Raw genomic sequence first — 13416 nt, 5'->3', positions numbered from 1 at the left:
AGGGTTTCCTCAACACTGGGCGCATTGTGGCCTTATTTAGTCAGGGCAGAGAAAGAGGCACTGCTCTCCACAGGGCCGAGAACAGACCCTGAGGCAGGGGAACGCCCTCCAAAGGGACTAGACAGGAACAGAAGAAAGACTCCAGAGTTGCCAAATATTGAACATTAATAGTAGAGCTTGCCTTAGGGGACAGCTTATTAAGTAGAGGCAATGCTATTTCCTATTTCCACAGCTGCTAGCATTAAAACATTTGTGACACCCCCTGAACCCCCACAGACCAGTGTTTTTATCGTAATGCCCTATTGTATGCCATAGTCAAGAAATCAGTCACTTTGTAGAGAGCCACTCTCCCTCCTTTATTAATTCTCAATTTTTTGTTTTCCTCCTCCTCTTTTTTTTTTTAAAAGAACATTTATAATTTAAAAAAAAAATTTTGTGTTCGAGTGCTTTGCCTGCATGTATATCAGCATACCACATGTAGGTAGATTCCATGAAGGCCAGAAAAGGCTACCAAAATCCTCTGAAATTTGAGTTACAAATGGTAGTGAGCCTGTCATGTAGGTGCTGGGAACTGAACCCTGGTCCTCTGGAAGAGCAACCAGTGCTCTTGACGCCTTTGCCATCTTTCCAGCCCTACTCTCCCCCTCCTCCTCTTTTTAAAGATCATTTCATTGATAGCCGTCTTTAAGCACTAGATTGAAACCTGAGTGCTGTTCAAAACAAACACCTTTTAAAAACATGTCTCTGCTAACGTCAGTGTTGAACAGTGGGAAGTAGCCTTACTGAACAGAGGGGCACAAGAGTAAAGTGGTGTTAGGGCACAGCGACGGCTCCTCTTGGAACAGAATCCCAGGGGCTTCTAAGTTCTCTTTGATCCTGTCAGGGCTTCCAAATTTGTCTCCTGGCTTGCAGGTTATTGAAACGTTTGACAGGCACGAAACACTCTCATCTGCTTGGAATTGGGGCTAGATTTTCCTTTCCTTTATCAGCTGCCGTGATTGTTAATTGTTAACTGGGTGGCTAAGTGAGGGTACCAGCCAAGGGCTTCTGGGCTCTGGGCTGGTCTCCTTGTTGCAGCTGCAGCGCCGGGTTGCCGGCTGTCAGGCTGCCTTCTGCTGAGATAACAGTGCTGTCTGTCAGAGCCAGGTCTGCTTCCTCGTCACAGAGGCGCTGAGCGTAGTTCTGCTGTCATGGTGTGAGGCTGCCATGTTAGTTAGAGACCTTTTACCATGGTAGCATCGAATGGAGAAGCTAGAAATGGGAGCTAACCTTTAAAACACAAATTAATCATCAGCGCAGCCGCAGTTGCTGTCTTTGTGTATCTTGCAAAACTGGACTCCTGGTTCTGAGCAAAGGCAGTAAAAATGAGTGGGCTTCTCTCTGCGCTGACGTACTGAGGGGGAGTCGTGGCAGCATGAGGAATGGTGTTCCCTGCCATCTGAGGAAGGCCTGTGGGGTGACTGGCTGCACCTGTTGGAAGGGAAGGGCTTCTTGGCTTTAGGTGTTCCTCTGCTTAAGTCAGAGATGAACAAGATGACAAGATGCTGAACTAGTTCTCTCCCCCAAGTGCGTGGGCAGAAGCACAGCAGCAGCTTCTTTCACAGGCCTTGAACTCACCCACTCACAGGCTGAGCCCTAACTTAGCCTTGTTGTGCTCGGTGTGGAAGCTTCGCTGTGCAGTGACCAGAGCTGCTGTGACTCCTGCCAGCTTTGTTCTACTTCCTGCCGTTCCCTCTCCCGTTAGAAGATGGGTAAAACACCCCTGCAGCTTCTGTGAACTTGTCGAGAAGAAAAGGAGACTAGAGGTTGAGCTAGGATGTTTTTGCTCTGCTTATGGTCCTCTGCAAATACAGGCTTCCTCTGTAGACAGGGCTGCTGGCTTGAGCCGGCTCTGAAGTGCTCAGCATGTCATCTCCTGTGTCCTAGGCATTTGAGCTGGCAACAGGAGACTATCTGTTTGAGCCACATTCTGGGGAAGACTATTCCAGAGATGAAGGTGAGTGTTGCTGCCCTCTGAGTGCCTTAATGTGGCTGTGCTCCTCCTGAACCTCTAGAGTGCTGTGTTATTTACTGAAACAGAGCCATGTTTTGGTTTTCAAACAACAAATCCTGATGCTTTTTCATTGGGGCCCCCTCAGTGCTAGTGAATGGGCAGCACCGAGGTTTCGCAGCTTTCCTGGCCTCCTGGCTGCAGGAGCCCGGCAGCTGGGTGAGGACTGACTCCTGAGTCCAGGGTCCCTCTGTGGCTTTTTTGCCCACAGCTCTGCTGCCCATTTTGCTGTCCTGTTCGGGAGCTTAGTTGAAAACCAGGGAATTCAGGCTTGAATTCCTTGTATAAACCTGCCCATCTCTTTCTTGCTTTCTTGCTTACAATGCTGGGGCGGCCTGGGGTGAGCTGGCGCAGGCACCGCTGGTCCTCCAGTTGGTGTCTGAGGCCTGCCAGTCCCACCAACCCCTGCATGGATGTGCTGCAGACATTATTGATTTGAAGCTATTTCTGATTTTTTACTAATTTCGCGTTTCCCCTTTTCTTTTATCCCATCCTTCCCTTTGCCCTCCCCCATTCCCATATCCTTTTTTTTTTTTTTTTTCTCTCTCTCTCTCTCTCATAGACCACATAGCCCACATCATAGAGCTGCTAGGCAGTATCCCAAGGCACTTTGCTCTATCTGGAAAATATTCTCGGGAATTCTTCAATCGCAGAGGTAGTACCTCTTCTCTTTGAAAAGCGCCACGATGCAGACAGAAACGGAATAGCTGCTGCAGCAGCGTTGATGGCGACCAAAGCAGCCGGACAGAGTGCATGTGCTGGTGTAGATGCCGACAGAAGACTGAATCTGGCCTGTGCTGTGCTCTCCCTGTACAGCGGCCCCTTCCTGGTACCCGGGACAGCCGGTACCCTTTAGCTCTGAGTTGTGAACCAGCTGGACAAAGGCTGTTTTTGGTCGTTCAGGTCATGCTCCGTTTCTGTCTGTGCGGGCAGTAATAGCGTCTGCATGCAGTGTACTGATTAAACTGTCGTGTGTTTCTGTTTTGCTGGCAATGTTTCCCAATGCAGATCACATAGCATTGATCATTGAACTGCTGGGGAAAGTCCCTCGAAAATACGCTATGTTGGGGAAATATTCCAAGGAGTTTTTCACCAGAAAAGGTAACGGTATTTATGCAACACTAATTTTCAGCATAGTCCTCTCCCAGAAGGAGAAATTGTGCATTTATATTTGAGCAGCGGAAAAAGATGAAGACTTTTCAGCTGGGGGATCCTGCTGAAGAAGGTACTCACGAAATAACCTGCAACTATCTCATATCTGTGGAGTGAGACTTCCGTAAAAGCAAAACAAAACAAAACAGAAAACAGGCTCCCAACAATCCTTTCTCCAACCACTACCTCTCAGCCCAGCCCAAGCACCAATCTGTCTAGTCAGGTATTTGTAGAACAGCCTACAAGTGAGTTTTGGGGAAAAAAACTAGATTCAGCTGGGCCCGGTGGCTCATCCCAGTAATCCTAGTACTCATGAGGCTGGTTGGAGTCCAAGGCCAGCCTAGATTACAAACAAACAAAGCAAAGCTAGACTTTTCTTCCTATTTTTGTTGTTAACAAAGACAGCCTAGACACTGCTTCGTCGATGGCCATGGGAATTTTCTTGGGTGTGTCTGAGCTATTTGGTGTTGTGTAAAATCCTGTGGACATAACCAGATACCTTTTCTGTGCTGTTGGGTTATGCAGACAGGTGTGTGTGTGTGTGTGTGTGTGTGTGTGTGTGTGTGTGTAAGTGTACACATTTTCATGGGGGTGCATATGTGCATTTGTAAATGGAGGGACCAGGTGCGTTGGTATGTGCATTCGTAATCCTGGAACCCTGGGCCTCTCTAGTCAGCTATCCTAGCCATGCCGAGCTCCAGGCCCCCCAGTAGGAGAAACTGGACTTAAAAGAAGGTGACCAGCTCCTGCAGAGCAACACCTTTGGGTGTCCTTTGGCCCCTCCACACATGGCTCGCATAGGACAGAGTCCAGTCCAGGTTTTAACTCCCATTCCTTTCTTCCTCGCCTCATCTTTCCTTTTAAATATTTATTTGCTTAATGGGGAGGCCATAGGTATCGTGGTATATATGTGGACACCAGAGGACACCTTTGTAGGAGCTGCTTCTCTCTTTTTACCATATGATTCCTAGGAACCAAATTCATGTCATTAGGCTTTATGACAACCCATTTTACGTCATAAGCCATGCTGTCTCACTGGCCTGTCTCTCTGTCTTTGTCTCTGTCCGCCCCCTACCTTGCCCCCGTTTTGGTTTTTATGTGTGTGAGTGTTTTGCCTGTAATCTGAGCATGTGTGTGCATAGTGCCTATAGAAGAGGGCATTGGATACCCTGAGATTGGCATCACAGGTGGTTTTGAGCTACCATGTGGATAGTGAGGACTGAACCTGGATCCTCTGGAAGAGCAAACAGTGCTCTTAGCCGGCTCTCCGGCCCCTTCTTTCTTCTTGAGGTGGGGTCTTAATCTCCTGATCCTTCAGCTTCAGCATGATGGGACCACAGACATGGCTCACCATGCCCAGCTGAGCGCCTAGGTTCCTGGTGTTTTGCAGCTGACCTGGAGCTATAAGCCATTAATTTGCTTTCTATTGAATGTCATCCCAGACCCGAGAGCAGCAGTGGCACCTCTTTTTCCCTATTTGGAAGAGCCTGCCTTGAAGGACCGCTGGCAGATCAGGTGCTCAGATGGATGGTCTCAGGGCGATGGAGTTGTCCTGTGGCCCTTTGACCATGGCATGTTCACATGGGCATGCTCGAGGGCTTTTCCTCCCAAGACATTTGTGGGTGTGTGTCTTACGGCCGTCATCAGCACTCATGCTTTAGGGCTTAAGTGCTTGGTTCTTTTTAAGCAGCTTGTTTGAAGGTGATTTGCAAAGAGAAAGCTAGTGTGCACTCTTACATACTCTCCCTCTGTCTGTCTGTCTCTCTGTCTGTCTGTCTGTCTCTGTCTCTGTCTCTTTCTGTCTCTCTTTGTCTATGTCCCCCCTCTCTCTCTGTCTCTGTCTCTGTCTCTGTCTCTGTCTCTCTCTCTCTCTCTCTGTCCCAGATGTTTAAAACATGGTTTCTCTGTTTATTTACTTTATGTGCATTTTATGCAGTGTTTACATGTATGTATGTGCACTATGTGTCCCTGGTACCCATGGAAGTCAGAAGAGGCTACCAGATCCCCTGGGATTGGAGTTATGGGTGGTTGTGAGCTACATGTGTATGCTGGGAATTGAACCTGGGTCCTTTGCAAGAGCAACATAAGCTCATAAGCAGTGAGACATCTCGTCTCTGGCTTTTAACTCTTGATCCTCCAGCCTCCGTCTCCTAGATGCTGGAATTACAGGCTTGTACCACCCTGCTGTGTACTTAGCATCTTTTGAATGGGAGACCAAAACCATTTAGTTTGTGTGGTAACTAGAATGCTCTTTCCCCTTCTTTTGGACAGAGAGGCTTTGTCACGAGGCCATAAATCCCCGAAGGTAGCTAGGAGCATGGGCTTCAGCCCCTCTCTGTCGGTTGTTTGTCCTGCCTGTGGCAGTCGGAAGAGATTTGGATGTTGATGGAATCTGTAGTAGGAGGAGGAGTGAAGGCTTGTCATGAAAGTATGTTTATGAAAATGAGGGAATATGTCTTTTTGTTGTGTTGTGTTGTGTTGTGTTTTTAAGTGATGGGCAATGTAGGCCAGGCTGGCCTCAAACTCAAGGAGACCTGCCTCCCTCTGCCTCCTGAGTGCTGGGATTAAAGGCGTGTACTACCATGCTCCATGTACATTTTATGCCCATTCAGTTTTTGTAATATGCCACTATGCCACAATTGATAAAGACAAAAGCACAATATAAAACTGCTGTTGTTTTGTTTGAGTTGTGGTTGCAGTAGTTACAGTCATAAAGCCTTTCACTAGCTCTGCTTTCTGCTCTGTCATTCTGAATGATGAGGTTTCCACCCATACTGCTGGTCTGAGGAGGATAGTGGGGCTCATGTGTTAAAATTAAGCATCAGATGCAGCTGTCTGACCTCTTTCTTGCTTCTAATTCTAGAAGTCATAACCAGTGCTAATTTGAATCCTTGGCCAGAAGTTAAAATTTGAACTGGATTTTGGAGCAAATAATGTGGTTGCTGCTATTACCAAATTAAAGTTAATTTGCTGGTTATTTCTTGGGTGTGAACATTACCCACTAAAGACCATTAAGAGACCAGAGTGTTCTGGGCGTGGCATATAGGAGTGAAGTTGGGGAGGTTCAAGTCGAAGACCAACCTGAGCTACATAGTGAAACCCTGTCTCAAAATGAAGACAGATGGAAACCAAATTGTTAAGATGTGGCTGGTAGGAGTAAGCACCAGAGCACCAGTTTGAACTCTGTTCCTTGTCCTGTTCCCAAAAAGTGAGTGGCAGCTCCCTGGGGCTGGTGAGTAAGTCAGCGGCCTTACTGGGCTGTGTCCCTGGACCATCTGGAGCCATTGTCTTGCTGAGCTCATTGTGTCGTAAATGGGTGCATCAAAGGGGATCGCTTTCTAAGCTTGTTCCCACATGGAGCACCGAGTGCTCTGGGATGCACAGATGTGCATCTGAGTTCATCAAATTCAGGGCCCAAAGGATTGGTCAGCAGGAAAGCTTACCACTAAGCCAGATGACGTGTGTGACCCCGAGGATGCGGGTAGGAGGAGAACAACTTCTCTTGCACAGCTTCTGGTTTCCATTCATGTGGTGCACGTGTTTGCACACACACACCCAGAATAGATACGCACAGATATAATAAAGGGGCCGGGAGGATGGCTCAGCAGTTATGAGCACCAGCGCCCACATGGTGGCTCCCAACTGTCCATAACTTAAGTTCCAGGGCCTTCAACACCCTCTTCTGGCCTCTGTGGGCTCCAGGCAAACATGTAATGCATAAATAAGCATGCTAGCTCATCCACATAAGAAAGATGTTGATAAAAACTATAAAGATAATGAAATTCAATAGAGAATGTCAGAAGTGCAATAAAGAAGTTTCAATGCAAAAATATAATATCTTGATGTCGCTGGGATCTGAGGTGAATTAGCAAGGAGGCCTTGAAAACAGAATGTGGGAACTTAGGAAATGAGAAATAGTGTCTCACCCTGCCACCTCCACCACAAGGTTTTGCTGTACACAGCTTAGGCAGGCCTCAAAAGCAAAGTGTGGTCCTAATCCACGCTGTATTCCTTTTTGTTGTTGTTGTTTTTTGGTTTTTTGAGACAGGGTTTCTCTGTGTAGCCCTGGCTGTCCTGGACTTGCATCATAGACCAGGCTGACCTCGAACTCACAGGGATCCACCTGCCTCTGCCTTCTGAGTGCTGGGATTAAAGGTGTGCTCCACCACCACCTGGCTCCATATTTTTAATTTAAATATTTGAGCCAAAATTTGAGGATGTTTTAAACTTACCTTCCAGGATTACCTGAAAAGGAGCTGATCCTGTGAGGAGCCAAGCCACCCCTGTTGGCGTAGGGCTGTACTAGGCTAGAGCTGACCGGCTTCATGCTGCTACTGTTCTGTCAACTTTTAGGGTTTCAAGTTTTAAAAGACTCAAAAGATGTCATATCATTTCAGTTTTACAGCTGCACAGACTGTGCGTGTAACAGTGCTTCAGGAATGTAAGGAGTGTCCCTGAGAGCCTGGCGCTTTCTAGAGACTCTGGGAAGGATGAAGCTTTGAGTGTGAGGCTGACTCAGAAACAACAAAGAACAGAGAAAACAAAAAGGCCTAGAGTGGTTCTAGCATGGCCACTCTAGCTAGCACCCTCCCCTTGCTTCTGCAGTCCTGCCTGGCAGAGGAATGACGGGGCCCATTGAGGCATAGAGGATGGGCATACATGGGGATGCTGCAGTTCCTGGCAGCTGATTGCAGATGGCTTTTGTTGTTGTTGTTCCGAGATTCTTTTTCTGTGTGTGAGTGTTCTGCCTGCATGTATTTATGTGCAGCACATGTGTCCCTGGTGTCTGCGGAGATCAGAAGAGGGCATCAGATACCCTGGTATTGGAGTTGCGGATGGTTGAGAACTGAGCCTGGATCTCCTACAAGAGCAAGGAGTATTTTTTTTAAGGTTTATTTATTTATTATTATGTATACAGTGCTCTGTTTTCATGTACACCTGCACTCCAGAAGGCACCAGATCTCAGTATAGATGATTGTGAGCCCATGTGGTTGCTGGGAATTGAACTCAGGACGTTTGGAGAAATAGGCAGTGCTCTTAACCTCTGAGCCACCTCTCCAGCCCAGAAAGAGTATTCTTAACTGCTGAGTCTCTTTAGCTCTGTTTTTAGGCCTTACGGAGGCTAGTACTCAGTTTAAAGCTGAGTAGCCAAAGCAGTGAAGTTGCTCTAATTTTGAAGTAATTTCCATCATACAAGCAAGATATCCCTTGTCCAAAATCCGCGGGGTTGAAAGTGTTTCTGATTTCCTCAGATTTTGGAATATTTACATAGACATGATGAACTATCTTGAGGACTGGACACAAGTCTAAATATGAAACTCATTTCTATTTCAAGGACATGTAAATACACATAGGCTGGAGGTCATTTTAGCACAGCTGTCTCTGAACGTCACTCATCGTAGGAGACCCAGTGTGTGATTTTTCTTTTGTATCATGCTGGTGCTCAGAATTTCAGGTTTTAGACTAGGAATGTGCAACTCCCAGGTCCTCCTGTGCCTACTGTGTGCTCTTGCATAGAACATGACAGTGCATCTTTTAGTTTCACTTGTTCCATATCCAAGAATTTAGTCAACATCATAGCAGAAATACCTTTATAAGACTTTGTACTGTTTTCTTTGTCCCATCCGCCAAAGTAGAATATAAGTTTCTATGGTTTTTGTATGTGTTCACAGTTGCAATGTAGAGGTAAGTGCCCTGCCCTGTGTAGTGGTGGAAACCTAGTATCCAAGCATTCAGGATGTGGAAGCAAGCAGATTGCCAATTCCAGGCCAGCCTGGGCTATGTAGTGAGAACCGTGTCTCAAACGGGGTGGGGGACAGCGGGGGGTAGGGGGCAAATATATATGGTAATGTGTGTGGTATATGCAATGTGCTTGGGTTAGATGCAAACGTGGTGCTATCTTATTTAAGAGATTTGAATATCCTTAGATTGTTGGTGAGGGTGCAGTCCTGGAACCAGTTTTTATATGTACAGAGGGAATGAATGAACTTGGTGTCCATTGCAGGATCTTAGCCTAATATGCTATAGGTACGCTCAGTAGGCTCTTCACTCTGGCAGACAGTGCTTGACTTATTAATGCCAAGACAAAAGAATTAAATGTCAGGAAAGTTCATGCTTTTACCAGAGAACTCATTTCAGTGTCATGTGTGAACTGTTAGAATGAGGTCATGGTCCCTGTCGCTCCGTGTGGTGAAGCTACTGAAAACAGGAATGCTGGCTGCCTGAGGAGCTGCATTTGGACACACCTACTTTCCATATTCAGCGGTGTTCTAAGCCAACCTTTGGCGCTGTAGAGCAGCCTTGAGACTTGTGTTACACTGCACTGTCCCGTGTGACTCTCCTACGTAGATTAACCTCACCGAGGGTATATGCCCTGGGCATTTGGGCTTTTAGCCACCGCCTCAATATTGACCTTCCTTGGGTACTGAGGAAAGCCAGGCTCCATCATCTTTGACTAGGTCCCTAGAACTAGACTTTTGGGGGTTGGGAGATATATCCTCAATGATTGCTCGGATTTTTAAGATTTTTGTATTATTTCATGTATGATGAAATACATGTGCCATAGTGCATGTTTGGAGGTCTGAGAACAACTTTGTAGAGTCGGTTCTCTCCTTCCATCTTTACATGAGTACCAGGACCAAACTCAGGTCATCAGGCTTGCATTGTTGAGTGGCAAGCACATCTACCCGCTCTCTAGCCTGGGGACCTGATTTTCACTATCTGTCCTATTCAAAGATCTTTTCCCCCTGCTAACATTGTGGGCCTCTATCCTTATTAAACTGATAGGTCAGATCTCCAGTCTCAAAGCAGTACTTAGCTCTGTCCTACCAGACTTAGTTACCTCAGTTCCTTCACTCAGGAACCATTCCCATAGTTTCTTTATGGAATCCTGTGTATAGCATGGTAATTCTGTAGACAGCCAAGAATGGTCACCAAACAGTATAGGGAGGAAGGGGCTATGGGTGAGGGTGAGTGGAGATGTTTTGAGTCCTAACTTGCTTTTTGCATTTTTAGTAATATTGTCTTCTTTTTGTTAGGGTTTGAAAGTGTGTGTGTGTGTGTGTTGGGGGCTGTTTCTAAGTTGGTTTGCATACGTGAGTGAAATAGTCCAGGCCTTGGATGCAGGTTGTCACAGCACTGTATACATTCTAATACAACATGTGAAAAAGAAGACATATCAGTGGTGCCAGAGCTTGAGTGATGGGCTCCACCCACATGATAGTGTGCCACTGCAGGCCTGGTAAAGAACTGGCAGTCAGTGGTGCAGTTCCTGGATGTGTAGGAGATACACAGGGGTCTACTCTGCGGGCTGCCCAAGGAGGCCACTGCATAGGCAGCTGTAGATACTCTGTGGGCATTTTCAGTACACAATAGTGGACTTGTTCACAGTGCAAATGCACCTGACCTGGTGCTTTGAGGACATTTCCGGGCTTCGGGCTATCTACTGTTAACATTCCTGCTGGGTCAGGGCTTCCTAGCCTTGAGTAATGACACTTCTATACTACAGCTGACAGATAAACATTTATATTTATATTTTTATGTGCATTGGTGTTTTGCCTGCGTGTGTGTGCGCGTGTGTGTGTGTGTGAACTCTTGGAATTACAGACAGTTGAGAGCTGACATGTGTGTGCTAGGAGTTGAACCTGGGTCCTCTGGCAGAGCAGACAGTACTCTTAGCCACTGAGCCATCTCTCCAGCCCCATTTAAACATTTTTTTAACTTAAGGTTTTATAAGAAATTGTTCTTGAGGTCATATATTTTACAACAGATGTGTAGAGATGAATAGTGTTTATTTTGGATTGCTGCTAGCTGCTTGTGGCTGTGTATTTAAATTTAGACAAATTAACATGACTGTGCTCCTAGTGGAGTAGCTGTGTGTGTGCCTATTAGCCCCATATAACCAGCGGCTGCCATAATGGACAGCACACTTCAAAAAGGCATCTGTACCATCAGAGAAAACTATATTAGCATTGATCTGAGGACCCAGATTTCCTTTCCTTTAAATGGTAAACTGTAGCGGCACAAACCCTCAAATGGTGTGCATCATACAGAGTTCTCTAAGTAAGCCTACAGACTGCAGCAGCACCCAAGGTGGAGTGAGAGTGGCTCTCAGGTGGTGGGAACACAAATACTGTGTGTGGTTTTGCACCCAAGAAGCCCAAAGCTGATCTGTACAGACTTAACCCATTCACATCTGCCTAACTTGCTTAGACTATATCATCAGATCCTCCATGAGGCTTGCTTAGGGGAGAAAGGGGCTTTGTTATTTCCATAGGGTTTTGAGAGGTAGATTGCCTGCCTCACTGGGGCCGGGGGGAAAAGCCTTGTCTGGATCAAATCCAGAGCAGTGCACATCTGGAGCTTTTGTGATGGTGTGCTTCTTCTCTGCAGGAGAGCTGCGGCACATCACCAAGCTGAAGCCCTGGAGCCTCTTTGATGTACTTGTGGAAAAGTATGGCTGGCCCCAAGAAGACGCTGCACAGTTTACAGATTTCCTGATCCCAATGCTAGAGATGGTTCCAGAAAAACGAGCCTCAGCTGGCGAATGCCTTCGACATCCTTGGTTGAATTCTTAGCAGATTCTACAAATATAGCATTCTGAGCTAGCAAATGTTTCCCAGTGCATTGGACCTACACAGTGGCTCTCAATCTTTAACAGGATCACAAGTGAGCTGGCTTCACCCTCAGACCTTTGTTTTGCTTTGAGGTACTGTTGTTTGACACTTTGCTTCCTGTGCACCGTGATCCTGGCGAAGGGTAGTCTTTGTCTTCAGCTAAGTAGTTTACTGGCCATTTTCTTCTGGAAACAATAACATGTCTCTAAGCATTGTTTCTTGTGTTGTGTGACATTCAAATGTCAATTTTTTTGAACGAAAAATACTTTCCCTTTTGTGTTTTGGCAGGTTTTGTAACTATTTATGAAGACATATTTTAGCTGAGTATTATATAATTTACAATCTTAAGAAATTATCAGTTGGAACCAAGAAAGAGCAAGCAAATGTACAATTTTATCTTCTGGCAAAGGGAAATCATTCCTGTATTATAGTGTATGTAACTATTAATTTGCATAAATAGGGGATGAGGATTCACATTCAGAAAAGCTACTCAGTCCTGAGTGCTTTTTAGCCTACATTGCATGTTGCAGATTCCCACTGCTTCAAGAAGTTGCACAAACTTTTCATTCCATAACAGTCCAAGTGGTTCTGGATGGCACCTAGCCATGGCCTCTGTGGTACTTTAAGGAAAAACAAAAAACAAAAACAAAAAACCTTGCTTCTCATTCAAAAATTGACACTATAATCTAGAAGTTCCATTTGTATTTTACATATTTTTTAAACTACTTTTAAAGAATAAGTCATTTCCCCTTAAAATGTGATGGCCCAGTACCATGTAGTGTTGCCTCTTAACCAGCACTGTAAGACATAGATTAAATTGGACAAGAGAAATATTCAGTGTGTGGAATGAAAAAAAAAATTTTTTTGGAAAAGCATGATCGTGTTTGTCTAAACACAAGGTGTGGCTTACACAGTTTGCAGCGCAGTGGACAGAGCACTCCTCACAGCTTAAAGGTAACCGTGATCATGTTTGTTCCATAGGCAGCTTCACTCGCTACAGCAGTTTCACTCGCCTTTTGTCTCTCCATGAATGAGAAAATTATTTTCCCTTTCCAGACCTCATACAGTTTTAGTTTATGCATTTCCTTTAAATTAACTGTAGAATCCAGGATACAAACCATTAGTAGGCAATACAGCTTTAGAGTGTAACATAGAGAGGTGGATTCAGCCTCTTTTAGGAGTCAGTGGATTGAATGTCTTTTTTTAAAAAAAGTTTTTATTCATTAAGGTGCCTCGTTTTTCTTGACTTTGTCCATTAACATTTATCCATATGCCTTTGCAATAATTAGATTGTGAAAAGCTAACAAGTGTTGTAACAATAATCCTTTGTTTGGGGTGCTTGCACTTGTCTTAAAAATTAAAGTGTTTTGGGGTTTTTTTCCAGACATTGCCTTGGTTATTGTCCTGTATTTGAAGACAGAATCAACATACATTTGCGCTCAGTAGAGTAAAGGAGGTGCACAAGGAGTCATAGCGTACATTAAAGCTTACGGCGAGCCTTACATGCTATTTTATGAATGAGTGTCAGTATAGCTTCACTACGTGGAGTGTGGGTGACCTCTCTCTCTCTTTTTGCAAGTTAGTGTTGCAGCGTAAGTG

The 13416-nt window shown here is 45.4% G+C and overlaps 1 protein-coding gene across 7 annotated transcripts in view; it reads left to right on the top strand.

Annotated features, from left to right (window-relative positions):
* Positions 1-13190, top strand: part of Srpk2 (SRSF protein kinase 2) — a 185823-nt gene extending 172633 nt beyond the window's left edge. For 4 of the 7 annotated variants that reach the window (XM_051152129.1, XM_051152133.1, XM_051152134.1 and 1 more), the window contains 4 exons: positions 1927-1996; positions 2613-2705; positions 3059-3151; positions 11594-13190. In XM_051152129.1, coding sequence (XP_051008086.1) covers positions 1927-1996; positions 2613-2705; positions 3059-3151; positions 11594-11778 — 441 coding nt within the window. In that variant the 3' untranslated portion in view covers positions 11779-13190. The remainder of the gene's footprint in view (positions 1-1926; positions 1997-2612; positions 2706-3058; positions 3152-11593) is intronic. The other 3 variants (XM_051152130.1, XM_051152136.1, XM_051152132.1) reach the window with 2 other exon arrangements.
* The last annotated feature ends 226 nt before the right edge of the window (positions 13191-13416 follow it).

The sequence above is a fragment of the Acomys russatus genome, chromosome 10 (genome assembly GCF_903995435.1).
Source record: "Acomys russatus chromosome 10, mAcoRus1.1, whole genome shotgun sequence".
NCBI lineage: Eukaryota > Metazoa > Chordata > Mammalia > Rodentia > Muridae > Acomys > Acomys russatus.
This window is presented reverse-complemented; position numbering and strand designations above follow the sequence as displayed.